This window comes from Prionailurus viverrinus, chromosome F1, assembly GCF_022837055.1.
Source record: "Prionailurus viverrinus isolate Anna chromosome F1, UM_Priviv_1.0, whole genome shotgun sequence".
Classification (NCBI taxonomy): domain Eukaryota; kingdom Metazoa; phylum Chordata; class Mammalia; order Carnivora; family Felidae; genus Prionailurus; species Prionailurus viverrinus.
In genome coordinates this window covers 33,691,365-33,718,280 of record NC_062577.1, presented here as the reverse complement: position 1 = coordinate 33,718,280, position 26,916 = coordinate 33,691,365, and the positions used below count along the sequence as shown (strand labels likewise).

Sequence of the window (26,916 nt, the reverse complement as noted above, 5' to 3'; positions counted from 1 at the left end):
GTTTCTCCACTGTTACAGTGTTCAGGGAGAGGCCAGTCTATATTTGTTAAAGAACAATATATAGGATTTTCCCATTAAAAGCCCTTTGACTAGATGATCTCTAAGGCTGCTTTTCTTTTTCTCCAGAAGTAAACACAGCCTGATACTTAGTTCTCTTGGGAGAAAATGTGTTTTATAAAATTTCAAATTGCATTTCAAAATTTAATTGAATTTTTTAAAGTCACATTCTTTAAGAGACTTTTTTTTGCTTTTAATTTATGCAGAGGATGGAAACAGAGAAACCAGTTAGGAGACTATTTTAGTCTAGGTTAGAGTTGATTGATAGTGTTTGAACTTGGATAATAGTGGTGGGTAGCTCTAGAAGTAACTCTCACGTTAGACTTGGGATCCATTTTGCAGGTAGAGCTCCAGGTTGCGATGATAGAATGGCCCACGGTATTGAGTGAAGAGTGACACTCCTATTTTGAGATAGGAAAGAGAAGAGCAAGCTTGTAAGGAGCAGAGAAGAAATCCTATTTTGGCCATCTTAAATTGCATGTATTGCTGGATTTAAGGATATGGATCTATAGTTTCACCGGAAACATTCTTCCTTTTGTTTTTACCCAGTAAATGCTGCTACTCTTCTTTTGGGAGTGGAGAGTCAACATAAAATCAGTGTTGCTAGAGCTCCTACAAAAGATGAAATGTCTCTCAGAGCTTACACTGCTCGGTGCCGGCTGAATCGATTACGTCGGGCAGCATGTCGTTTATTTACTTCTGAAAACATGGTCAAAGCTATTAAGAAGCTTGAAATTGAAATTGAAGCTAGGCGGTTGATTGTTCGAAAAGATAGACACCTCTGGAAAGATGTGGGTAAGAAGATATAGAAATCTTGAGATTAGTTCGTTGAAAACACTTGAGATTTTGTATTTTAGAGTCAGATTTGTACATGATTTCACTTTGCTGCCTACCATCTTATACACTTTAATATGATCAATATACATTTAAGAATGGATATATATTTAAATTAATTGATTTCATGTATGTAATTATCTCTTTTTTCCACTGATTTCTCTCCATAAAATTTTATTTATTGTCTCTATTTGATTAGTGGTCTGAGCTTACTTGCTTTTCACATGCATTTCAGGAGAACGGCAGAAAGTCCTGAATTGGCTGTTATCATATAATCCTTTGTGGCTACGTATTGGCCTAGAGGTAAGTATATACACTTCAGTTTTTGAAATGATATACTTTAAAAAAAGTATACTGTAAATTTTTAAAATTATTTTTAAAACTTTTTATTATATACTTTTATTGTGTACTTTTTTATTATATATTCCTTTAGTAGACTTTTTATTATATATTTTTAATAGATTCTTTAATAAAATATAGTTTCACTTATAAAGTCATTTGGTTAGTTTAATTGATCTTTGAGTACAAATTTTAAGGTCCTTTAATAAATACTCATTAGGTAATTAGATCATGCCATTATGTATTATTGCCATGTCATCACAAAAGAACTTTCCTGGTAGTTTTCTTAAATATCAATAGTTTGGTACTTGATATAATAACAGGTATAGTAAACTCTTTTTTGAGCTTTTACAAATGATCATACTGGGCCATTTTAAATATATTTCAAATAATTGAACCTCTTTAAAACCCAGTGAGGTGTGTATTACTATTTCCATTTCACTGACAAAACTGAACCTTAGATTTTAAGTAACATGCCAGATGCCAACTAGTAGTCAGGATTTGAGACTATGCCAGTCTGATACCAGAGTCCAAACTTGTAGCCATGTTGATGTAACTCTTCCCATAAAAACGTTGAATTTGAGTTTTTCACTTGGTGCATAGCTCAATAATACTTAGGGTTTTAAAACTGAATGGAAAGGACCTTAGCGGTTGTAAATTAAAAATATGATTTTATTTAAAACCTCCTCTCTGTGTTTATAGATTTCCTTTGTCTTTTACTGGTACACTTTTACATTTTCTTTCAGCTTTTTGCCATTGTCATGTGAGATATTCTGTTCTTCAGCTTATTCCAGGTGTTGGAATAGAATGATCTTTGGGACTGAAAGGAATTGTTAGCAATAATTTGGCTTTTATTTATCAAGAAGCTGTGGCACAAAGAGAACAAATGATAAGCTTACTGTGGTCATACAGCTGGATAGTATTGCTAAGATTTCTTATTTCAGTTTAGTATACTTCATTAATCGGAAAATTACGTATCAACCAGCTCTGCTTCACAAGTCAAATAATTCTAGAACCTTAACTGGAGTATAATCCCTCTATTTGGGACACAGCATTTTGTGCCAAAGGTAAAAAGCATGAGGTTTAGGTGGAAACTTAATGCCTTTTAAAACTTCTGCTTGGATAAAATGCGCATATTCCACCGGCCAGAGCACATTATTTGGCCAAACACAAATGAACTAGGACAGCAAGTCCATGGCAGTTGGTGGGGATGTACAATCCTTTTAGAGGGAAGCGAGGGAGGAGTCCTTGTGAACAAAATATTTTACCTCACCGCCACACCTTCAGGTTCTGGTAGTGGGCATAACCTTTGAGGATTTTAAGAAAACATCAAAGGCAAAAAACATAAGTAAATAAAAATACAGTTTTTCTATTTTGGCATATACTTCCTATGCTTTTATCTCTATATTTTGTTAACGTAAGGTTACAGGGTATAATTTGATATGTTTTTAGTTTTTTCTAATCACTTTAAAAATCATTAAACTAGACATGTTGATGTTAAACTAATTTCGTATTTAAATCATTAATTATAAATGGATCTGAACTTCCCAAATTGTTATCTTAGATTATTTGCAGATGGGTTTCCACGTGTTGACTATTAGAAAATTTTGAATATTTTCATTTCTGTTGTACCTTCATGATATACTTAGTGCGACAATTCTAATTGAATTTGAACAATATGCCTACGTTTGGTAGTTTTTGTTTTTTTTTTTTTAATGTTTGTTTCTTTTTGAGAGAGAGAGAGAGAGAGAGAGAGAGCGTGAACAGGGGAGGGGCAGAGAGAGACAGGGAGACACAATACGAAGCAGGCTCCAGGGTCTGAGCTGTCAGCCCAGAGCCCAATGCAGGGCTTGAACTCATAAACTATAAGATCATGACCTGAGCTGAATTCAGTCACTTAATCAACTGAGCCACCCAGGCGCCCCATACATTTGATAGTTCTTTAAAGGAAAACATTAAAATGTAAATATCACTTGTCAGATACTTAAGAATTTATCTTAGCCTTGAGCTTTTGCCTTTTTTCATCATACACCATATGCACTAAAAACTGCACAAAACATATACACAGTTTAAAGAAGTTACTTAGCATATATCCGTGTTATTTACATACTATTTAGAAATAGAACACTAGAAGATCCTTAGAAGATCATAGTCTGCTCTCCCCCTCTTGTATCCCTTTGCTTCTTAAAGGTAACATAGTCTTGACTTTAGCTTTTAATTTCTTTTCAGACAATTTATGGAGAACTCATATCTTTGGAAGATAACAGTGATGTCACAGGGTTGGCTGTGTTTATTCTGAATCGCTTACTTTGGAATCCTGATATAGCCGCTGAGTATAGACACCCCAGTGTTCCTCATCTCTATAGAGATGGTGAGTAGTTCTGCCACCACCGCGTTCTCTCCACACTCTGCATAAATGTTGTCTTCTTATTCTTCCTGTCTCTGTTTAAATTTTACCTTCTTAGAGCTGCCAATATGAATAGTCAGTCCCTCTCTCTACTCTCCTCCCTTTCTTTACCCTCATCATTCCCCATCATTTCCTTCATCACTATAATTATTTTTACCTTTTTATTGTCTCTACTCACCCTGTCCCCAGAAGTAGGCAGTAAGGCCTGCGGAGATCATAGTAGTTTTAGTTTGCTACCACATATGGCACCTAAGATGCTACCTGCATAGTAGGTGCTCATTAAATATTTGTTGCATGAGATAGACTAAATCACTTGATATCTCTGTGCTTCTGTTTCCTCCTCTATGAACTGGAAATATTAAATGATACCTGCGTCATAGAGTTACTATGAGTAGTACATGAATTCATATATATAAAACACTGAGAAAGGCACATAGGGTTCTATTTATGCTTACTATTACTTTTCTTTATTAGCACATTGTTATCATATTTTTAGGTGAAACTTGTCTTTCACAGATTAACTTGCTGTGCTGTTTTGTGCTTCATTGAAGGTCATGAAGAAGCTTTGTCTAAGTTTACATTGAAAAAGTTGTTGTTGTTGGTTTGTTTCCTTGATTATGCCAAAATCTCCAGACTTATTGATCATGATCCTTGTCTCTTCTGTAAAGATGCTGAATTCAAGGTATAGCTTTCATTTCTTTTATATTTCACATTTAAGACTTTTGCTTGTTTCTGTTGTGTATTTTCTCCTTAAAAACTTTGAAGTTTCCCAAAGAACAGTACTCTGGAGTGGAATAGTGTGTAGTCCGTCTTAGTAGTAGTTCTAACCCCACCTAACTTAATGGTTGACCTTTCACCTGCACACCCTATTAACTTTGATTTGAGAATCAATGAAACTGTACTTCTGAGGAATTAACTTTGGGTTGGGGAGAGATTTCACTCCTAATTTAGCATATTATCAAATTAATACAGGGGCGCCTGGGTGGCTCAGTCAGTTGAGTGTCTGACTTCGGCTCAGGTCATGATCTCACGGTCTGTGAGTTCGAGCCCCACGTCGGGCTCTGTGCTGACAGCTCTGAGCCTGGAGCCTGCTTCGGATTCTGTGTCTCCTTCTCTCTCTGACCCTCCCCCGTTCATGCTCTGTCTCAAAAATAAATAAACATTAAAAAAAAATTAATACTAATTTTTGGAGTCTATTATTATGAGTAATTTTTTCCAAGGCCTTAAATTGGAAATAGATGTTCATTATTACTGTATGATATAAAACCGACATTTTTTTCTTTAAATGTTTATTTGTTTATTTTGGGAGAGAGAGAGAGAACACATGCAGGAATAGTGGAAGAGCAGAGAGAGAGAGAGAAAGAGAGAGAGAGCGAGAGAGAGAGAATCCCAAGCAGGCCCTGCACTGTCATCACAGAGCCTGATGTGGGGCTCAATCTCATGAACTCTGAGATCATGACCTGAACTGAAAGCAAGAGTCAGACGCTTAACCAACTAAGCCACCCAGGCACGCCCTGACTTTTTTTTTATACTACCATTAATTTTACTTTATTTCTATATGCTCAGAATTTTAAGAATTTGTTATTATTGTAAACAAAATTATAATCTTGGAATATAATACCTGAAACTTGTTTCTCCATAGACTAGTAAAGAAATTCTTCTGGCTTTTTCACGAGACTTCCTAAGTGGTGAAGGTGACCTTTCCCGTCACCTTAGCTTTTTGGGATTACCTGTTAACCATGTGCAGACACCCTTTGATGAATTTGATTTTGCTGTTACAAATCTTGCTGTAGACTTGCAATGTGGAGTGCGTCTTGTGTAAGTATAAGAAATAGAATAATTTTCCTTAATGGAATAGACTAAAATTTTCCAGAAAACACTTTTCTGTATTTACACAGTCTTTCCTGCTCTTTCATATAATGCAATAAATTTCAGGATTAAAAAACTTGGGGTAAATATCTCCAACACTTTGGTAAAATGTGTCAATTTTAAACCATGTCTCCTGTCCACATTTTTTTTCCATGCTGGCAGTGACTAGGGTCACTGTGAGTAGGAACTATTGATGCCCCAGAGTAGGAGTTGGGACAAGCATGGAACTAATTAAAATATCAAACATTTAAGTATCACGTGTATCATCAATGATTTCATGAGTACTCCATCACTTGGGACCAATTCTAGCAGTGTTAATAACCTTGTTTTACATATGAGGAAAAGTAAGATGAAGTGACAGGCCTTGCCCAAGTTTTATATCATGATATTGAGACATAAACTCGGGTTGTCTGGCTTCAAAGCACACAGCATCTGTCAGTAACAAACTAGAATCTTCAAAATTGGCTGTTATGTGAATTCAGTGTGCTGTTCCTGCTTTGGAAGGAGTGGTCGTGAGCATGGTACTATAGTTGACCGCTTTAAGATGTACACATTGGAGACATTTGTCTTATTTCTAGGAAACTCTCCAAATTTATGTTACATTTGACATTTGTGAGGAAGGGGTCTCTGGAAAAATCCCCACTTCTTCAAAAGCAACATACATGTCACATGCTTCCTTCTAAATTAAATTTCCATGAACATTCTTTTCTGATCATATGTTCTCACAGCTATGTTCTCATAGCTTTTGAACTTTATTGTAGTTTTCTCTTACTTGAGCAGTTTCCATAGAGGCTAGCGCATTGGCTGAAAATGTTTCACATGTTATTTTTGTATTTAATTTGTTCATTTCATAAATCCAAGCCGCCACATCTGTTTTCTGGCCAATAAGAATTCACATTTTTAGACTTTTTCCACTTTCCAGGAGGGGCAGTGATTGGTTTCATGTTTGGTGCTATTTTCCACAATGAAAGACATGTTTTATGTTTTTACAAGAGTTACTGAGGACTTAGCAGTATTGAACATTGATGCTTTTTATTTGATCAGAACCTCTCACTAGTTAAGAGACTTGACCATGCATACCAGATTTCTACTTTCTTCAGCGTCAGCAAAATGATCATAGATCTTTGAAGTTATTTGAGAATGCTTGACAATGGTTGATGTACTAATGCCATAGGTGATGAGGTGGTCTACTGTTGCAGAAATGCTTCATATGTTGATTGGGCAGTTGACCTGGAATGATCTTAAGTTGCTTTCTAACCTTTAGAAATTCTGGTTCTATAAACAATTCTGCCAAATTTTAGCTATATATAATAATCCATTTAAGCTTGCTTTTTCTATAGAAACACTGATTATTGTCTAGTAGATAAAATACTAGTGACCTAGATGATATTAGGGGTTTGAATTTAAATTGGAGTATATGTGTCTTTTTGAGATAGGTGTTCATATTTTTACAACAGGATGGCTTTGGAATTTGATAAAACTGAGTTTGAGTTCTGATCTCAGTTCTGTCATTATTAGCTATGTGACCACAAGCAATTTACTTAATTTGTCTGGGCTTTGGTTCCTTCATCTGCAAAAAAGTGGGATAATAATGCCTGATTGTGGGATTTGCTATGAGGACTAAGAAAAGACAGCACGTCCTTGATTTGTAGAATACATAAATACACTTTCCTCCATAAATACACTTTCTCCTTTCCTTTCCCTGTAGAACTCTGTTATTTTGTTCATGTGTTCATTTATGTGTGTCTCATCTGTTTTTTTTTTTTTTTTTTTTTTTTACATTCTGTTCATAGACCTCAAACCCCAGGCTTAAAATGAGAATGACTCTTATTTGCTAACTATGAAGCAACAGTTTTCAGATAGTTTTTTGGGATCTTTCTAACCTAAAATTCTTTAAATGTTGGAAATTTATGTGGGTGATAACTATATTTAAATAAACTTCATCTTACGTATATATTTTATTTTGTTTTGGTTTTGTTTTTATATGTGTGGGGGGGGGGTTAAGTTTATTTGTATTTATTTTGAGAGAGAGAGGGAGAGAGAGAGAGAGTACAAGCCAGGGAGGGGCAGAGAAAGAGGGAGAGAGAAAATCCTAAGCAGATCCCATGCTATTAGCATGGAGCCCGACACGGGGCTCAATCTCACAAACTGTGAGAATATGACTAGAACTTCACCAACTGAGCCACCCAAGCACCCCTGGTTTTTTTTGTTTTTTAAAGCAAAGTTAAGTTTATTTTTTCCTGTGATAAGGACAATCATACACTGACAGATTCTTAGCATCTCAGTGTGGGGAAGGTAAGGACAGGATATTTATGACATTTTGGGATATGGTTTGAGACCCATCTTTTGATGCAGGGGGCTTTTCCTATATATTTTTATATGACAGTCTCATCTGAAAATTCCTTTATTGTTAGGCGAATCATGGAACTTCTCACACGGGACTGGAATCTCTCAAAGAAACTCAGGATCCCTGCAATAAGTCGTCTTCAGAAGATGCACAATGTCGACATTGTTCTTCAAATTCTTAGATCACGAGGAATTCAATTAAATGATGAACATGGTAAAAATTGAGTAAAGATAAAAATTTTTCTTCTCACCAAAAATTGATATATACATAGATTGTGCTAACAAACTGATTTCATTTACAGGAAATGCAATCCTATCTAAGGATATTGTGGATAGGCACAGAGAAAAAACTCTTGCGTTACTTTGGAAAATAGCATTTGCTTTTCAGGTATTGTACATTTTGTAAATTTTGCACTTTTTGTCAATTTTCAGTACTGATTTATAGAAGCATTTTGCATCAGATAAGGACTAGCAAAATTACTAGGGTTTATTCTGTCCCAGGAACTGTGGTAATTGCTATATATATATTCCAATTTAATCTTCACAACACCTGTGTAAGGTAGGTGTTGTCATTACCTCATAGGTAAGAAAACCAAAGCTAAAAGTTACCTTATTGATAGGAAGCAGAGACGAGACTAGAACCCAGGATCGTGTGGTCCTAAATCTTCTGTGTGATTCACATGACACACATTAACCACTATGCATTCCACTGCTTCATAAACTATGTTTACCGTAAGGAAAAAGACTAACTTTTGTGGGTTACAAATGACGCATGAAAAACATAAAGAGACTTATCTTTTTTTGTGTGTTTCAGGTGGATATTTCCCTTAATTTAGACCAGTTGAAAGAAGAAATTGACTTTTTAAAACACACACAGAGTCTGAAGAAAACAACGTCTGCACTGTCATGCCATTCTGATGCTATTATCAATAAGGAAAAAGACAAAAGGAATAGTGGTTCCTTTGAACGATATAGTGAGAGCATAAAGCTCTTGATGGATTGGGTAAATGCTGTTTGTGCTTTCTATAATAAAAAGGTAAGTTTCTTTGTTTTGTTTTCTTTTACTTCAGTGTCTTTAAATACATTTTGGTTAAAGTCAGACTTCAATTCCTAAAATATTTCATTGCATTTCTTAAATAATTTAGTTTATATATGAGCAAACTTGTCCTCAAATGAGTGAGGATATTTTCACTTACTGTATTTAATCTGTCACCAATTGTGTAATGCATGATTACTAAGAAAAATTGTTCTAGTCAGGAGTTTTAATAGGAGACACTTGTATAAAACTGGGACACCTAAGGATCACACCCTTTTTATAAAGGTAAATTCAAATAAACCCATCATGCAGGAAGGATCAATAGAGAACCTGACCGCTGGGTACAAGGAGGAGGAAAAAATCTAAGTTGAGTGTTTTATTAGACTGATACTATACTTCTGTGTGAACTATACCTTTAATTGTAAATATGTAAAAATGAATAAAATATCTGGTAGGGAATATGAAGCCAGAAAAATGATACAGAATACATGTAACTGAATATAGTAAAGTATTACACCTTGACCGACTCTGGTTATAGAAAAAAAGTCAGATAGATGGATCATCTTCTACGTTTTAACTAAATATTAGAGAGCCACTAAAGATTAGCGGAGAGTGTGTTCCAAACCTTTCTCTTAACTTCTGCTGTTGCTGGCAATCCTTGGCATTCCTTCACTTACAGATACATTATTCCAATCTCCACCTCTGTTCTCACATAGCATCTTCCTGTGTCTGCCTCTGTGTCTCTCTCCATATAAGGATACCAGACATACTGATACTGAGAACCCACACTCCTGCAGTATGACCTCATCTCAACAAATTAAATCTGCAGTGAGTCTATATCTGAATAATGTGACATTCTCAGGTCCTAGGAAGGACGCGAATTTTTTAGGGATCCTATTTCTCCCAGCACAAAAATCAAAAAATTTTTTTCATGTTTATTTATTTTTGAGAGAGAAACAGAGCATGAACAGGGGAGGGGAAGAGAGAGGGAGGGAGACCCAGACACGAAGCAGGCTTCAGGCTCTGAGCTGTCAGCACAGAGCCCAACTCAGGACTCAAACTCATGAAATCTGGAGATCATGACCTGAGGCGAAGTTGGACACTCAACCAACCGAGCCACTCAAATTTTGTTTTTGAAATAGAATTTTATGGGGCGCCTGGGTGGCGCAGTCGGTTAAGCGTCCGACTTCAGCCAGGTCACGATCTCGCAGTCCGTGAGTTCGAGCCCCGCGTCAAGCTCTGGGCTGATGGCTCGGAGCCTGGAGCCTGTTTCCGATTCTGTGTCTCCCTCTCTCTCTGCCCCTCCCCTGTTCATGCTCTGTCTCTCTCTGTCCCAAAAATAAATAAACGTTGAAAAAAAAATTTTATAAAAAAAAAAAAAAAAAGAAATAGAATTTTATAATTGAGAATTTGGCTATAAATATAGTATTCTTCTAGGTCCTATTAACACCTAATGTGATATTCTCAGCTGTTAAAAGGAAATACGGACCATAAAACCACTAATAACCTATATTACTATATAATCCCAGTTAATTATGTTTCTGGTATTTCCATCAGGTGGAGAATTTTACAGTGTCTTTCTCAGACGGGCGTGTGTTGTGTTACCTGATCCATCACTACCATCCTTACTATGTGCCTTTTGATGCTATATGTCAGCGCACTACTCAGACCGTAGAATGCACCCAGACTGGTTCAGTGGTGTTAAATTCATCCTCTGAATCCGATGGAAGTTCTCTGGATTTGTCTCTTAAAGCACTTGATCATGGTTAGTCCCTTTTGGCTGATGAACGTTTCAAGTTTTTCTTTGCCGTGTGAGATTTTTGACTGGACCTGTCTAATCTTTTTTTATTTGCATAGTAGAAAACACTTCAGAACTATACAAAGAACTGCTAGAAAATGAGAAGAAAAACTTTCAGTTGGTTAGGTCTGCAGTTAGAGACCTTGGTGGAATACCTGCTATGATTCATCATTCAGATATGTCCAATACGATTCCTGACGAAAAGGTAAGCAAAAGAAGAGTTTCTAACTAAGAATAAGAGTCTCAGAAGGTGACAGTAAAAGTTGCACAATCTCTGTTAAACATCTGCTTTCATCTCTTCTGTTGTCTCTTAGGTGGTTATTACCTATTTGTCATTTCTTTGTGCAAGACTTTTGGATCTTTGTAAAGAAACAAGAGCTGCTCGACTTATACAGACAACTTGGAGAAAATACAAACTAAAAACAGACCTAAAACGTCATCAGGTACTAGTAAAAAATGAAAACACTGTAAGGTGAATTGTACTTCGCAAAATGCCAGTTGGTTGATTCCTGATAGGATTTTTACGTTTTATTGATGTGTGAAACTATGGACATAATTTTAGTAATTGTGTGTGTTTTGAGTTAGGGATGGATATTTCTCCCTAACTCCTGATGTTTGCTTCAGTGGATGTGTCTTCCAGCCGCTTTCCCCAAGTTTGCTCCGGGGGAAGTAGAATAACTTACTTCCTTTGTAAATTTGTGAAAGTAAACTCAGGAGACCTAACTCAGCATTTGCTTCTTCTTGGAATCTAACGTATCTCCAGGGAACAGGAGCTTTCCATGAGGTTTTCATGCTGTGTTCGGGGAGGCTTGGTGCTGGAGTGGCCCTTGGGTCTAGGCGTCTAGTGCCTGGTTTTGCAGTTCAGTTAGCCAGTTTATTCTGTCTGTCATGAAACTCTTTTCCAGTGTTTTCTTTATTAGTTTATTTTTTTTAATGTTTGTTTATTTTTGAGAGAGAGAGTGGGGGAGAGAGAGAGAGAGAGACATGGAGCATGAGTGGGGGAAGGGCAGACAGAGAGGGAGACACAGAATCTGAAACAGGCTCTCGGCTCTGACCTGTCAGCACAGAGCCCGATGCGGGGCTCGAACCCACGAACTGTGAGATCATGACCTGAGCCCAAGTCAGATGCTTAACTGACTGAGCCACCCAGGCTCCCCTCTTTATTAGTTTAAAAGTGGTACTTTGGTTTCTGTTGTTTTATTTCTCAAGATATTTAGGACCTGGGCATAGGGATAGGAATGTTACTTATTATTTCCCTTTGTGACCCTAATACTATACAACTTTGTATTAACATAAGTGATTTTTTGAGTTTCGAGAAAAATGTGATTTTTAACCATCTGTTAAGTGGTGTTGATCAAGTTGAACAAACTATTTTAGTCCTTTTTTCTACCTACTCCTTCCACTAATAATCCTATATTCACTTATTTGGAAAATCAAACAAAATAAAATGAGCAACCATGCTTGATACATTTATCAGGTATTTCAGAAATACATTCCACCCGATACTGCTCCTCAATTTTGAGTTACTGTGCATTTAGGATAGAGTCCTTAATAACTCTATAAAAACAGTTACATTTTGGCAACTCTTACACATACCATGTATTTTGTCATAGTTTATCAGACTCAGAAATAACATTAATTGAAATTTGCTTTCACCCTACTCAAACTCTTGGTAGTAACTTTTGGGAGCTAGGCAGTGGCTTATACTCACAAATGGTCTTTTCTGCTGTCATATCTTCTTTGTGCCTTCTTTTGCCCTCCATCTTCTCAGTATCTGCCTCCTTGCCCACATATCCCTTCAAGGATAACTTTTGTACTTTTGGAAGCTTGTAGGAGAATTGCTTTAGGAGAGTTTTCAGCGAAGACTCTTTCCTGGCTAGTTCTCAAATTATTTCATTAATTCTGTTTATATGATATTAAATAAGATATTTAAAATCCCAAGAAACATATTTATCAGAATTTGTGGGGGGTTGGTGAGTGGCAAATGAAACCTTCATTTTCCTGCTCAAGATGATCTTGTTTTAAGAAGCTGTAAACTGCAAAGATTTCTTAGCTCTTTGCTGGTGAGATCTCTTTTCCTGATTTATTTCTTTGATATAAGTAGTAGAAATTTCCCTATTTTTTAGAGACCACTGCTTTTCTCCTTTCTCAAGTGACCATGTTCCCTCTCTTATACAATTATGCTAACACCCAATTATATCTTTTCATTTGCTATTTGGAACATTAAGCAGTAGGTTCCCTGTATATTCTCATAGAAATATTATAAGCTAATAAACCTATAAATACCAACTTGAGATAGCTGATTTTTCAGGTGTCAAATTTACTTTCATGTCACTGTTGTAATTTGTATAAACTATCCATTGAGAATAGAATGGCTCAAGTTCTTGCAGAGACAAGTGAAAATTGACTAATGGCCCAATTACCTAATGAATGAAGCAGGATTGTCCAAGGGTCCCCTGACCCATTCTACCGTTTAGTTCTTCCCGTCAAAGTGTCGGCACAAACTGCAAAGCAAAGTAAATCCCTGTGTTTGGCTCATATGCAAGGTAAAATAAAACAAGGCTGTAACAGGTTGGCTGTTGGCTGTCCAACAGCATAGGATTTAAAATGATGACGCGGTCTAATTTAGAAAACAGTCAGTGACTGCCAGCATGGGAACTTTCACCATCAGTTTGTATAAGTTTTCAAAGTTGCTAATTTCATCACATGTTCACCTGCTTGAATTTGTCTACTTTCCATCTGTAGCTTCCCTAATGTCACATAAAATTGTTCCATTTACTTTGCTTGAGATTGAGATAGCCTTCAAACAGGAAAGTGTCAACTTACCTTAGCCTACTGTATCTAAGAATGCCCCTTGCTCTTAGAACTTTTGACTCAAATGCAACTTTTGACTCCATTGTTTTAAGCTAATAGGGAATGCTTTTTTAAACCCAGTTTTTAAAAATTGTGGTGAAGAACACATATCATAAAACTTACCATCTTAACTTTATTTCAGCGTACAGTTCAATAGTGTTAAGCATGTTTACATTGCTATGAAACAGAGCTCCAGAATTTGTTTAACTTGCACAACTGAAATTGTGTTCATGAAATAACTCCCGTTTCCCTCTCCCCCAGCCTTGGAAATCATCGTGCTACTTTCTATTTCTATGAAGGGTGACTATTTTAGATGCCTCATATATGTGAAGTCATGCGATATTTGCCCTTTTGTCAGTGGATCTTTTCACCTAGTGTATGTCCTCAAGGTTCATCCATGTTGTAGCTTGTGGAAGAATTTCCTTCATTTTAAAGGCTGCATAGTATTCCATTGTGTGTATATACCACATTTGGTTTATACATTCATCTTTCACTGGGCATTTGGGTTATTCCCACCTGTGGGTTCTTGTGAATAATACCTCTGAACATGGGTGTGTCTCTTTGAGACTGTACTTTCAGTTTTTTGGAATATGTACCCAGAAGTGGGATTGCTGGGTCATATGGTAGTTTCACTTTTAAACTTTTTTTGAAGAACTGCCATACTATTTCATTGCATTTTACAATTCCACCAATAGTGCATGAGGATTCCAACTTCTCCACATCCCTGCCGATACTCGTTAATAGTACAGAGATATCTCATTGTGGTTTTGATTTGCGTTTCTCTGATAATTGGTGTTGTTGAGCATCTTTTCATTTGTGTGTTAGCCATTTGTATGTCAGGCTATCGGATATTTCTGTTGTTGAGTTATAGAAATTCTTTATATATTCTAGGTACAAGTACCTTATTACATATATGATTTGCAAATATTTTTTTTTCTCATTCTGTAGATGGTTTTTCTCTCTGTTGATTGTGTCCTTTGCAGAAAATAATTTTTTTGTTTGATGTAACCCCATTTGTCTACTCTTTGTTTTTGTTGCTTGTGCTTTTGGTGCTTTTGGTCCATTAACTACATTTTTCCTTTCTTAGAGTGGCAGTTTGATCCCTTCCGTAAGTGAATGTGTTCCCATACTGTGCAGTTTCCACTCAACAACTGATTAGGATTAATTAATAACTAGAATCTATAGCTAATATCTGTGTAGAGCCCACCCTTGGATGGTGAGCTGTCCCATTTAGCTACAAAGAGGTTGTCACACGTGCTATAAATTGTTCTTGTCATAAGAGGGAATGACTTATATTCTAGTTTCCAGTTCAGGTAACTGAAATGATAAATCTAGCCTTGAAGAGTTTGGCAAAGTGATTGCCTAGTTCAAACCCTGGTTATCTTACCAGTGGACTGACAATCTACTTGACTGCTCTGTCTCAGTTTCCTCATAGTCATAAAATTAGTACCTGTTCATCTGTTCTTACAGTTGTGTGAGATTTAGATGAACCATTCATGAAGTGTTTAGAATGGTGCCTAGTGCCTAGTGCCTAGTAAGTATTTAACCTATGTTGTTTTTCTTAGTAATGCATTATTAGGAGTCACAGATCTAGAGACATGTAGGGTACTAGCCTATAGTGCTCCCAGGGTAGGTGGCTCCTCTTTGAGCACCTATGCTGTCGGGCATAGGTCCTGATACCACGTCTCATAATCCAATATTCTTATCTTTTGAGTGTCTATGCTGTAAAACCGTTGTAGCCTGTGCTAAAAGTGGTATTTTGCTGCTTCTCTCTTTTTGTTAATTCTTTTGTTCAAGTTGTAACAAAACAATACTATATTCTATTGCAAGGCATTTTGTTTATTTTAGGGTCTCTTCCCCAACACCCCCTATAGTCCCCCTCTTTTTAAAAAATCAAGCATGAATCTGGGCCATAATCTGATAAACATACCGTATTTAAGTTGCCTTTACATTTATTATTGACAAACTGTGGTATATCAAACATGTGTATGATCTTTATTTTAGACTTATATTTACTAGGAATTTTTGTTTCATCCTATAAATATATATGCAAATCCACCTATCATACCATTCATCATTCCCAGAATTATCTTTACTCCAAAGATGAGCCTATCTTAAGTCTGAGGAATGTTTTATTTTCAGGATCAATTTGATTAATATTTAATAAATTATTTTCTTACAAATAATGGTTTAGGGTCTTAAGTAATTAAGTTTTTGATTCATATTTGCTTGTTTTTGTTTTTTGTCTTCTGTTTTTTTTTTTAGGAGAGAGACAAAGCTGCAAGAATCATTCAATCAGCTGTAATCAGTTTTCTATCTAAACAACAATTGAAAAAGGAGATTAATGCAGCATTGGCCATTCAGAAACATTGGCGAAGACTCTTAGCACAAAGAAAGTTATTAATGTTAAAAAAGGAAAAACTAGAAAAAGTTCAAAATGAATCAGCATCAGTTATTCAGGTATAGCATCCTGGTATTTTGAATTTAAAAAGTTTTAATGACATTTTTAAGAAAGAAAGTAAAATATAAAGTTTTAAAGTATCTCTTAGGCTTTCGTGTTTTTCTCGTACTTTAACAAATATTTAATACTTTCCTACTACCTACTACTATGATCAGCATAAGGCTCAAACAAATCAAAATGCTTCCTTTGCTTTGAAGGAGCAAATAGTCTTAATTCTTTACGCCTTCTGTCTTTTTTTTTTTTTTTAATTTTTTTTTTTAACGTTTATTTATTTTTGAGACAGAGAGAGACAGACCATGAATGGGGGAGGGTCAGAGAGAGAGGGAGACACAGAATCCGAAACAGGCTCCAGGCTCTGAGCTGTCAGCACAGAGCCCGACACGGGGCTCGAACTCACGGACCGTGAGATCATGGCCTGAGCTGAAGTTGGACGCTTAACCAACTGAGCCACCCAGGCGCCCCTGTCTTTGTTTTATATTAGAGGTTTGCAGTCTTCTCCATGGGACATGCTGACCCACTGTACCATTTTACTTTGTATGTCCACAAACTCTACCACGCTCTTTTTAATCTTTACTATGAGTCCTGGAAACTTCTTTTGGGATAAATGTGTGCATTTTCCTCTGTAGCCCACTTAGTTGGTATATAATGAAATATTACTTATAATCTATATATAGAATGCCTATGTTAGTTTCCTGCTTAGAAAAAAATTTTAACATATCTACTTTACATAATAGACATATTCCATTCCACATATCTTCGTGTGAGGTTTTGATATTAGATTCTATTTTGATAACATCGGAGAGGTGTACTATTTAAATTTGCCCTATGTAAATGTCATTGAAGCTTCACCCCATAATTTTATATTTTATAAAGTCGGAAATTTTTGTGTCTGGCTACTACTGTTGATAAGTGAAGGATTCTGATTTAACAAATTATCTTTTTTGAACCATTTTAAATGTGAAATATTACTCATAGAAAATTGCACAAAACACAAATGTAGAGCCTGATAGTTTTTCACAAAGTGAATACCCATGTAACCACCACCTAGGTCAAGAAATAGAATATTGTCAGCTTCTCAGAAGCCATTTCTCAGTCCATTAGCTTCCTCACCCCAGCCCAAAGTGACCATTATTCTAATATATGCTAATCATGCCTTTTTTCTACACATCTTTAAACTCTATCATTTTGTCATGCCTGTTTTTTTTTTTAATTTTATCTAGATGGGTGCAAACAATGTAAATTCTTTTATTCTACATTATTGAATTTGTGATATTCATTAGTGTTGAGTTTAACTGTGGTTTAACTTTCAGTCTCTAATATTCTGTAATTTACTTACAATGTTTTAATTATTTATGCATCTCTTTATAGTAAGAGAAATAATGTGCTGTACACATTATTTCTCATCAGACTGAAGAGTAGAAACAGAACCACAATTGACACATAGTAAAGGAATAAGGCAGTGTCTGTTGAAAAATCTTAGAGGGTCCCTAACTCTCCTCACCCATGGGTGGGTGTGCTTGGACCAAGCACAGGTGCATAACAATGGGCAGTGCTAATGGAGACAGAGGTACCTCGCCCCTAAAATGTTTTCCTTATGTGTAAGGAAAATTCATCTGCAGTAGGGAATTCTTCCCCAACCCTCCCCCTGACGAAGGAATTAGGGACTGTGGGTGGTATGAGAAGGAAGCAACCTTGGCTATTCAAGAGATAAACAGTTTGTCATTTCTCAGATCTTTTCAGAATACTACTTTTTGACCGTGAGTCTATAATTCCAAAATTTGGGAAGAAGTAATTTTATTTTTAATGAGAAAAATGAGAGTGATCTGGCTCACTTGTTTCTCAAATTCCTGTGTTTAAACTATTAGACCTGAACAGGGTCCATCACGTAAACAGTTTCCAATCATTACCAGATAGCTTAGCAGTCTTGATATTAAGGAGAAAATACAAAATCTAAAGGTATATTTATAGGAAATTACTTAGAATCAATAGATAGCAGAATGTCACTATAATTTTATTTTGACTGTTTCTTATATGTTATTCTAAAATTTTTTTTTTTCAACGTTTATTTATTTTTGGGACAGAGAGAGACAGAGCATGAACGGGGGAGGGTCAGAGAGAGAGGGAGACACAGAATCGGAAACAGGCTCCAGGCTCTGAGCCATCAGCCCAGAGCCCGACGCGGGGCTTGAACTCACGGACCGCGAGATTGTGACCTGGCTGAAGTCGGACGCTTAACCGACTGCGCCACCCAGGCGCCCCTCTTATATGTTATTCTAATAGAACATAAACTTGCTTATATTTCTTATGTTTCTGAAATACAGATGCAATATAAATACCATTAAGATTGAGATCATGATTTCTGAATTGACTACAGCTGTGTCAATATAGAAACTACATAACTACAAACATAAACAAAAACAAGAGACAAGTAATTTCCAAAAATATATTGTTTTTTTAATTTAACTTGTTTATTTTTAAGCAAAATGTTAGGAAAAATACTTGCAGAGGTGTTAAGTATAGAAAGTTATGTCTGTTTTACTTTGTGTCCTTTCTTACATTTCAGAGGTATTGGAGAAGATATTCCACTAGAAAACAATTTCTGAAATTGAAGTATTATTCAGTCATCCTGCAATCTAGGATAAGAATGATAATAGCAGTTACTTCTTACAAACGATATCTTTGGGCTACAGTTACAATTCAGAGACATTGGCTTGCTTATTTAAGAAGGAAACATGATCAACAGAGATATGAGTTGCTAAAATCATCATCTCTTATAATCCAGTCTGTGTTCAGAAGATGGAAGCAACATAAAATGCAATTACAAATAAAAGCTACAATAATATTGCAAAGAGCTTTTAGAGAATGGCATGTCAGGAAACGAGCTAAAGAAGAAAAATCTGCTGTTGTCATACAGTCATGGTATAGAATGCACAAAGAATTACGGAAATATATTCACCTTAGATCTTGTGTTGTTATCATTCAGACAAGGTTTCGGTGCCTTCAAGCCCAAAAGTCATATAAAAGAAGAAAAGAGGCTATACTGACTATCCAAAAGTTCTACAGAGCACATCTGAAAGGAAAGACTGAGCGCGCCAACTATTTGCAGAAACGGGCTGCAGCCATTCAACTACAGGCTGCTTTCAGAGGGATGAAAGCTCGTAATTTACACAGACAAATTAGAGCTGCTTGTGTTTTTCAGTCATACTGGAGAATGAGACGAGACAGATTTCGATTTCTAAACCTTAAGAAAATTACTATCAAATTGCAGGCACAAGTAAGAATGCATCAGCAATTACAGAAATATAAGAAGATAAAGAAAGCTGCCCTTATAATTCAGATTCATCTTCGAGCTTCTATTTTAGCCAAGAGAGCTCTAGCATCTTACCAGAAAACCCGTTCTGCTGTCATTGTTCTACAGTCTGCATATAGAGGGATGCAAGCCAGGAGAAAGTTTATTCACATCCTCACATCCATTATAAAAATTCAATCATATTATAGAGCTTATATTTCCAGAAAAAAATTTCTGAGACTGAAACATGCTACAGTAAAGTTACAGTCAATTGTCAAGATGAAACAGACTCGTAAACAGTATTTACATCTGAGAGCAGCCACACTATTTATCCAGCAATGGTACCGGTCCATAAAAGTGGCTGCACTAAAGAGAGAAGAATACGTCCAGATGCGGGAATCTTGTATCAAACTGCAAGCTTTTATTAGAGGTCACCTGGTTCGAAAGCAGATGAGGTCACAGAGAAAAGCTGCTGTTTCACTACAATCTTATTTCAGAATGAGAAAGATGCGGCAGCACTACCTGGAAATGTATAAAGCAGCTGTTGTCATTCAGTATTACTATCGCGCTTACAAAGCACAGGTCAGTCAGAGGAAGAACTTCCTGCAAGTTAAAAGAGCAGTTACTTGTGTGCAGGCAGCTTACAGAGGTTATAAAGTACGCCAGCTAATCAAACAGCAATCTATAGCTGCTCTTAAAATTCAAACTGCTTTTAGAGGCTATAGTAAAAGGAAGAAATATCAGTATGTGCTTCAGTCTACTATCAAGATTCAGAGATGGTACAGGACATACAGGACTGTTCGTGATGTAAGAATGCAATTTTTAGAGACAAAGGCAGCTGTGATTTCTCTCCAATCTGCTTATCGTGGCTGGAAAGTTCGAATGCAGATCAGAAGGGAACTTCAAGCTGCAGTGAGGATTCAGTCTGCTTTTAGAATGGCCCAAGCCCAGAAACAGTTCAGATTGTTCAAAACAGCAGCATTAGTCATCCAGCAACATCTGAGAGCATGGAGCGCGGGAAAGAAGCAACGTATGGAATACACTGAACTCCGTAACGCAGCACTGATGCTTCAGTCTACATGGAAGGGAAAAATAGTGAGAAGGCAGATTCGAAAGCAGCACAAATGTGCTGTCATCATACAGTCATACTACAGAATGCATGTGCAGCAAAAGAAGTGGGACATCATGAAGAAAGCTGCTCATCTGATTCAAATGTATTATAGGGCGTACAGGATTGGAAGGAGACAGCGTCAGTTGTATCTGAAAACCAAAGCGGCCATAGTCATCATACAGTCTGCTTACCGAAGTATGAGAGTAAGAAAAAAAATAAAGGAGTACAACAAAGCGGCAGTCGCTATACAGTCTACATATAGAGCTTACAAAGCCAAAAAAAACTATGCAACCTACAGAGCTTCTGCTGTTCTAATTCAGAGATGGTATCGAAATATCAAAATTGCAAACCGTCAACGTAAGGAATATCTTAATTTAAAGAAGACAGCAGTTAAAATTCAAGCTGTTTTTAGAGGTATTAGAGTGAGAAGACGTATTCAACACATGCACGTGGCAGCCACTTTCATTAAAGCCATGTTTAAAATGTATCAAGCAAAAGTAAGATACCACAAAATGAGAACAGCAGCTGTCCTCATTCAGGTAAGATACAGAGCATATTGTCAAGGTAAAATTCAGCGTGCAAAGTACCTGACAATTTTGAAAGCTGTTACTGTTCTTCAGGCAAGTTTTAGAGGAGTAAGAGTTAGACAGACTCTCAGGAAGATGCAGAATGCAGCAATATGCATTCAGTCCTGTTACAGAAGATACAGACAGCAAACGTATTTTAATAAGTTAAAGAAGGTAACACAAACAGTACAGCAGAGGTACCGGGCAGTGAAGGAGAGAAACGTACAATTTCAAAGGTATAACAAATTAAGGCATTCTGCCATATGCATTCAGGCTGGTTTTAGGGGGATGAAAGCTAGAAGACATTTAAGAATGATGCATTTAGCTGCAACTCTGATTCAGAGGAGATTTAGAACTCTGAAGATGAGAAGAAGATTTCTGTCTCTCAGGAAAACCGCTCTTTGGGTTCAGAGAAAATACCGTGCAACTGTTTGTGCAAAGCATCACTTACAACAATTCCTGCGGTTACAAAAGGCGGTCATTACACTCCAGTCATCATACAGAGGTTGGGTGGTAAGGAAAAAGATGCAAGAGATGCACAGGGCTGCCACTGTCATCCAGGCAGCTTTCAGAATGCACAGAGCACATGTGAGGTACCAGGCCGTGAGACAAGCCTCCGTTGTAATCCAGCAGCGACACCAAGCGAACAGGGCTGCCAAACTGCAGAGACAACGTTATCTCGGACAAAAACATTCTGCCCTGATTCTTCAGGCTGCATTTAGGGGTATGAAAGCAAGAAGGCATTTGAAAATGATGCATTCCTCTGCCGTGCTTATTCAGAGCAGGTTTAGGGGTTTAGTGGTAAGGAAAAGATTTGTTTCTCTCAAAAAAGCTGCTGTTTTTGTGCAGAGGAGATATCGGGCCACCATGTGTGCCAGGCGTCACTTGCATCAATTCTTGAAAGTACAAAAGGCGGTCATTACAATCCAGTCATCTTACCGAAGACTGATGGCAAAGAAGAAGGTTCAGGCGATGCACAGGGCTGCAGCTCTCATCCAGGCCACTTACAGAATGCACAGGACGTATGTTACCTTTCAGGCTTGGAAACATGCCTCAATTCTAATTCAGCAACATTACCGAATATACAGAGCTGCAAAACTGCAAAGAGAAAATTATGTCCGACAAAGACATTCTGCTTTGGTCATTCAGGCTGCATATAAGGGAATGAAAGCAAGACAGCTGTTAAGAGAAAAACACAGAGCTGCTATCATAATACAAAGCACATATCGAATGTATAGACAGTATCTTTTTTACCGAAAGACTCAGTGGGCCACAAAAGTAATCCAAAAAATATATAGAGCAAAGAAGAGGAAAGCACTTCAACACGATGCACTTAGGAAAGTAGCGGCCTGTGTTCAGGCAGATTTCCAGGACATGATCATAAGGAAACAGATTCAGGAGCAGCATCAGGCCGCTACTGTTCTTCAGAAGCATCTTAAGGCCTCCAAAGTAAGGAAGCATTATCTGCACTTCAGAGCAAAAGTAGTCTTTGTTCAGAGGAGATACAGAGCACTAACTGCAGTGCGTACCCAAGCGGTCATTTGTATACAGTCTTCCTACAGAGGCTTTAAGGTCCGAAAGGATATCCAGCGTATGCACCTGGCTGCCACCCTAATTCAGTCACTCTACCGAATGCATAGGGCCAAACTTGATTATCGGGCAAAGAAAACTGCCGTTGTTCTTATACAGTATTATTATAGGTCATACGTCAGGGTGAAAACGGAAAGAAAAAATTTCTTAGCACTCCAGAAATCTGTACGAATTATTCAGGCTGCTTTTAGAGGCATGAAAGTTAGACAGCAATTGAAAAACCTATCTGAGGCAAAGATGGCAGCCATTGAGAAGCGATCTGCGTTCTGCCGCCACAGAACTGAAACTCCGTATGAAGCTGTGCAAAGCTCAGCACTTAGGATTCAGAAGTGGCATAGAGCTTCTCTAGTTGCTTGTTCACAGGAGGCAGAGTGTCATTCCCAGGGCAGGGCTGCAGGAACGATTCAAAAAGCTTTTTGTAAAACGGCCACAGAAATATTGGAAACACAGAAGCATGCTGCGCTACGAATTCAGTCCTTACTTCAGATGGCTGTGTATCGGAGAAGATTTGTCCAGCAGAAAAGAGCTGCTGTAACCCTACAGCAGTATTTCAGGACATGGCAAGCAAGAAAGCAGTTTTTATTGTATAGGAAAGCAGCATCGGTTTTACAAAATCACCACAGAGGCTTTTTGTCTGCAAAACCTCAAAGAGAAGCATATTTACACGTTAGGAGCAGTGTTATCATTATTCAAGCTAGAACAAGAGGATTTATACAGAAACGAAAGTTTCAGAAAATTAAGGATAGCACCATAAAAATCCAGGTACTTGTACATTTAAATGTAACGCTTGCATTCTTTCCTTAACCAGCATTTGTTAGATTTATAAAATGGGTTTAAGCAGATCATAAAACATAATACTTAGTTTACATGACCATTTCACTTTTCTTCCAAAATGGAACGTTTTTGAGAGTGGGAAAAGGGAACTAATAATTCAGCTAAGACAGTGCAGAACTAGAATTCCTCTGGACATGATCGCTCTACGCTTGTTGCATTTCAGTGGGTGTTAATTTTTTGAGAATATAGTTTGATTATAGTTTTACTCTTTTGAGTAAAATTATTTTTTAAGTGAGAAATTTAAGCTAAGGTAAAGTGATATTTGGCCAAGTTTAGGCCAAATGCTATAATTTTATCCCTCTAACAATCTGCTAATAAGACCTACTTAAGCTAGATAGGCCTGTGTAGTTTATTCAGAGCATTTAGCACTTCTGGTTTCCAAAGCAATTTTATATTATTTTTTTCATTCTATATCACCACATAAATACCACGTCTGGTATTTAATAATAATAATTATTATTATTATTACATATAACATATATATACACATTATATTAATATGTATATGTATAATATTTATAGATTACATATACATTATATTAACATGCATATGTATAATATATTAAATTATACATATATTGAGATGTTATGCTCAAGAATGAATTGGAAAGAGCCCACTAAAATATATCCAAGGAACATTCTAGTTGTAGGAGATAACAGGGAGTTCAAAAACTAGAGCGAGAGTGTGTGTAGTACTGTGAAAAGAGTGATTGGAGACCAGGATGGCAATAGAGGGAGTGAGATTGTGGATAGCTTTGTAAGACATAGAAGGGTAGTCTTTTTCCATCAGGTTAAAAGAAGTTCTAGAAGAGTTTAAAAAGAAGACCAGAATCATATTTTTATTTTGAAAATAATTGCTCTGACAGTAATGTGGAAGAGGGACTGGAAGGGGAGCAAGACTAGAAGCAGAGAGACCAGCCAGGAGGCTGCTGGCAGTAGGTCAGGTGAAAGATAGTTTAGTGGTGGCAGTGGGATTGCAAGGATTCGTTTGAGTGGAGGGCGTAGTACTTGCATCACATAGAACCTAAACGAGTTTTCAAGCCACGTGCGCGACTTAAATAACAGCAGATGCTACCATTCGCTGACAGAGGCAGCAGAGAGGAGCAGACTGGAAGATTGATGAGGTGTGCAGTTTGAGGTACATGATGAAGTTGAAGTGTCTAGCAAGGCAGCTGGCTGTGTTTGTAGAGTAGTACAGATTTCGGAATTTGACTTCTACATTATTGGCATACATAGCATCGCTGAAGTCATGGAGTGATGGGATCACGTAGGAGTAATGTGGAGAGTGGAGAGTAATGTGGAGAGTGCTGGGGACTCTAACACTGAAGAACGTCAACATGTGAGAACATTGAGAGGAGAAGCCAACACATGGTAGTAAGAGGGAACAAGAAAACTGAAAGATTTATAGTATCAAGAAACCAAGGATTGAGGGAAGAAGAAACGAATGCTCAAATTCCAAATGCTGCCAAGAAGTTAAGGGTTGAAATGTGTTAACTAGATGTGTTAGTTAGGGTTATATTCAGTTGAAATGACAGAAAAGCCACAGTAACAATCTTAGGAAATTTTGACTATTTTTCTCATACATGATTACGTTTAAAAATTACACTTTACACGTCTGGTTTTTAACATATCCTTCATGGTCTCAAACTTTAGTGTACATTGAAATCACTTAGAATTTTTAGAAATACTGATGCCTGGCTCCTACTGTGAATACCAATATGTTGGTGTTCGGGTTTGTTTACATAAAAGCCATATATAATATGCTCTGAGTAAGTTAAGGACATCACAAGAGTAATTCTTGCTTGTCAGCTGAATTTGGAGCTTGATCCCCATGTAGATTGTGGCTGCAGTATTTGTTTGGAGTCAAGACTTGGGTTCGGATCTTGACTCTGTCGCTTACTGGCCTTGTGGTGTAGCAAGTCTCTTCTTCGTCAACGTTGATTTCTGTTTTGTCAAATAGAGATCTTAATAATCATCTCACAAGATATTTGTAAAGAATAAAGGTACTTCTTCCACTTATTACCTGCACATCAACAAGTTACTCAATTTCTTTGGGCCTTGTTTACTCGTCTCTAGATTAAATATCTACCTATGTTATTATAAGGTTTTAATAGTGCTTAGTGCGAAGGGCTTAATAGGTTATAGCTGTCACTCACACATGTAGTCAGCTGCAAGGTTGCAGAAATTGGAAAAACTGATAGTCCTCAGACAGATAGTTGCTCTCAGGATTTTGCTGCAGCCTGGACACAAAACCCGGGATACATGTGAGGGAGGTGGGTGGGAGGTAGGAGAGATTCCTGTTCCTTCCCAATAAGTAGTTAGTGTGTTCCTTTGCTTTCTGTTCTTCCAAACGGATTGAGATAGTAAGGACAATGCACGCATCTGGCTTTTCAGACATTATACACATATTAAAATTTAGGAATATTTGTTAAGGTTATATTAGGCTTAGCTGTCAGCCAGCCAGGGTACATGTGATAAAGCATATAATAGGTGTTCACTGTGGTAAGCCGCACTGTTTCAGGGGGCTCATTTATGTCAGGAATGAATGAGCCTAATAGAAGAGTCATCATATGACTGTATTTCTGCAATTGATTTTTGTCTACTTGGCATTACATTAGCTATCTTTAATACTGATTTTTTTTTCAATTAACAACAATAAAAAAATACATCTCCTTGCATATTTTTTATATTTATGTATTTAATAGGCTGCGTGGAGGAGCTATAAAGCCAGGAAGTATTTATGTAAAGTGAAAGCTGCTTGCAAGATTCAAGCCTGGTATAGGTCTTGGAAAGCACGTAAAGAATATCTAGCTATATTAAAAGCTGTTAAAGTCATTCAAGGTTGTTTCTATACCAAACTGGAGAGAACACGGTAATGTATCATAGCTGTGTTAGGGGAGTATGAGGGTCTGTGTGTGTGGTAGCTAAGTCTTTATATAAAATCATACTGCTTATTTCTTTGTCTTTTAAATATTTGCTACGCCTAGCTTGTATGGTTTCTTTTGTTAGTGTTATCTCCACTGATGAAACAAAATAAGACTCTTATTTTTTGAGATAGAGCCTTGATACAATCATTTTTCTTTTTTCTTTTTCTTTTTCTCTTTTTACTTTATATTAGCCCCCCTATTTTACTTTAATGAAGACCTAATTACCAACTTATTTTTGTTCATTGTATTTTCCTGTTCCTAGTTCATTTCTTTGAAACACATTTTCTGAAACTCTTATCAGATTATATTATTTTTTTATTTCACAGTGTAAGAATTTTCCCCCAGTTACCAGAATTGATGAATTATTATATCAGTGATAGTTTTAAAGATTGTTTTAGGAGAGACTCTAATGTTAGAAGAGTTTCTTGATAAATTCCACGGGTGGAAGCTCAGTGCTTACCATATAAAGATATAGTTGCTGCTATCAGCTGTTAAGGACCAGTAGTACCTAAGTTTCCTGTACCAAAATCTTGAGTTTTTCTCATTGGTGCTCAGCTTTATTTTCTAAGAAATGTGGCAACATGATGTAAGTTAAATCC

General features: G+C 36.8%; 1 protein-coding gene across 4 annotated transcripts in view; it reads left to right on the top strand.

Moving 5' to 3' along the window:
• Nucleotides 1–26,916, top strand: part of ASPM (assembly factor for spindle microtubules) — a 52,751-nt gene that overhangs the window by 12,608 nt on the left and 13,227 nt on the right. For 2 of the 4 annotated variants that reach the window (XM_047840709.1, XM_047840707.1), the window contains 14 exons: nucleotides 607–852; nucleotides 1,127–1,194; nucleotides 3,460–3,601; nucleotides 4,189–4,319; nucleotides 5,280–5,455; nucleotides 7,921–8,066; nucleotides 8,155–8,240; nucleotides 8,667–8,888; nucleotides 10,446–10,653; nucleotides 10,746–10,891; nucleotides 11,001–11,129; nucleotides 15,805–15,999; nucleotides 18,564–23,318; nucleotides 26,096–26,262. In XM_047840709.1, coding sequence (XP_047696665.1) covers nucleotides 607–852; nucleotides 1,127–1,194; nucleotides 3,460–3,601; nucleotides 4,189–4,319; nucleotides 5,280–5,455; nucleotides 7,921–8,066; nucleotides 8,155–8,240; nucleotides 8,667–8,888; nucleotides 10,446–10,653; nucleotides 10,746–10,891; nucleotides 11,001–11,129; nucleotides 15,805–15,999; nucleotides 18,564–23,318; nucleotides 26,096–26,262 — 6,817 coding nt within the window. The remainder of the gene's footprint in view (nucleotides 1–606; nucleotides 853–1,126; nucleotides 1,195–3,459; nucleotides 3,602–4,188; nucleotides 4,320–5,279; nucleotides 5,456–7,920; nucleotides 8,067–8,154; nucleotides 8,241–8,666; nucleotides 8,889–10,445; nucleotides 10,654–10,745; nucleotides 10,892–11,000; nucleotides 11,130–15,804; nucleotides 16,000–18,563; nucleotides 23,319–26,095; nucleotides 26,263–26,916) is intronic. The other 2 variants (XM_047840708.1, XM_047840710.1) reach the window with 2 other exon arrangements.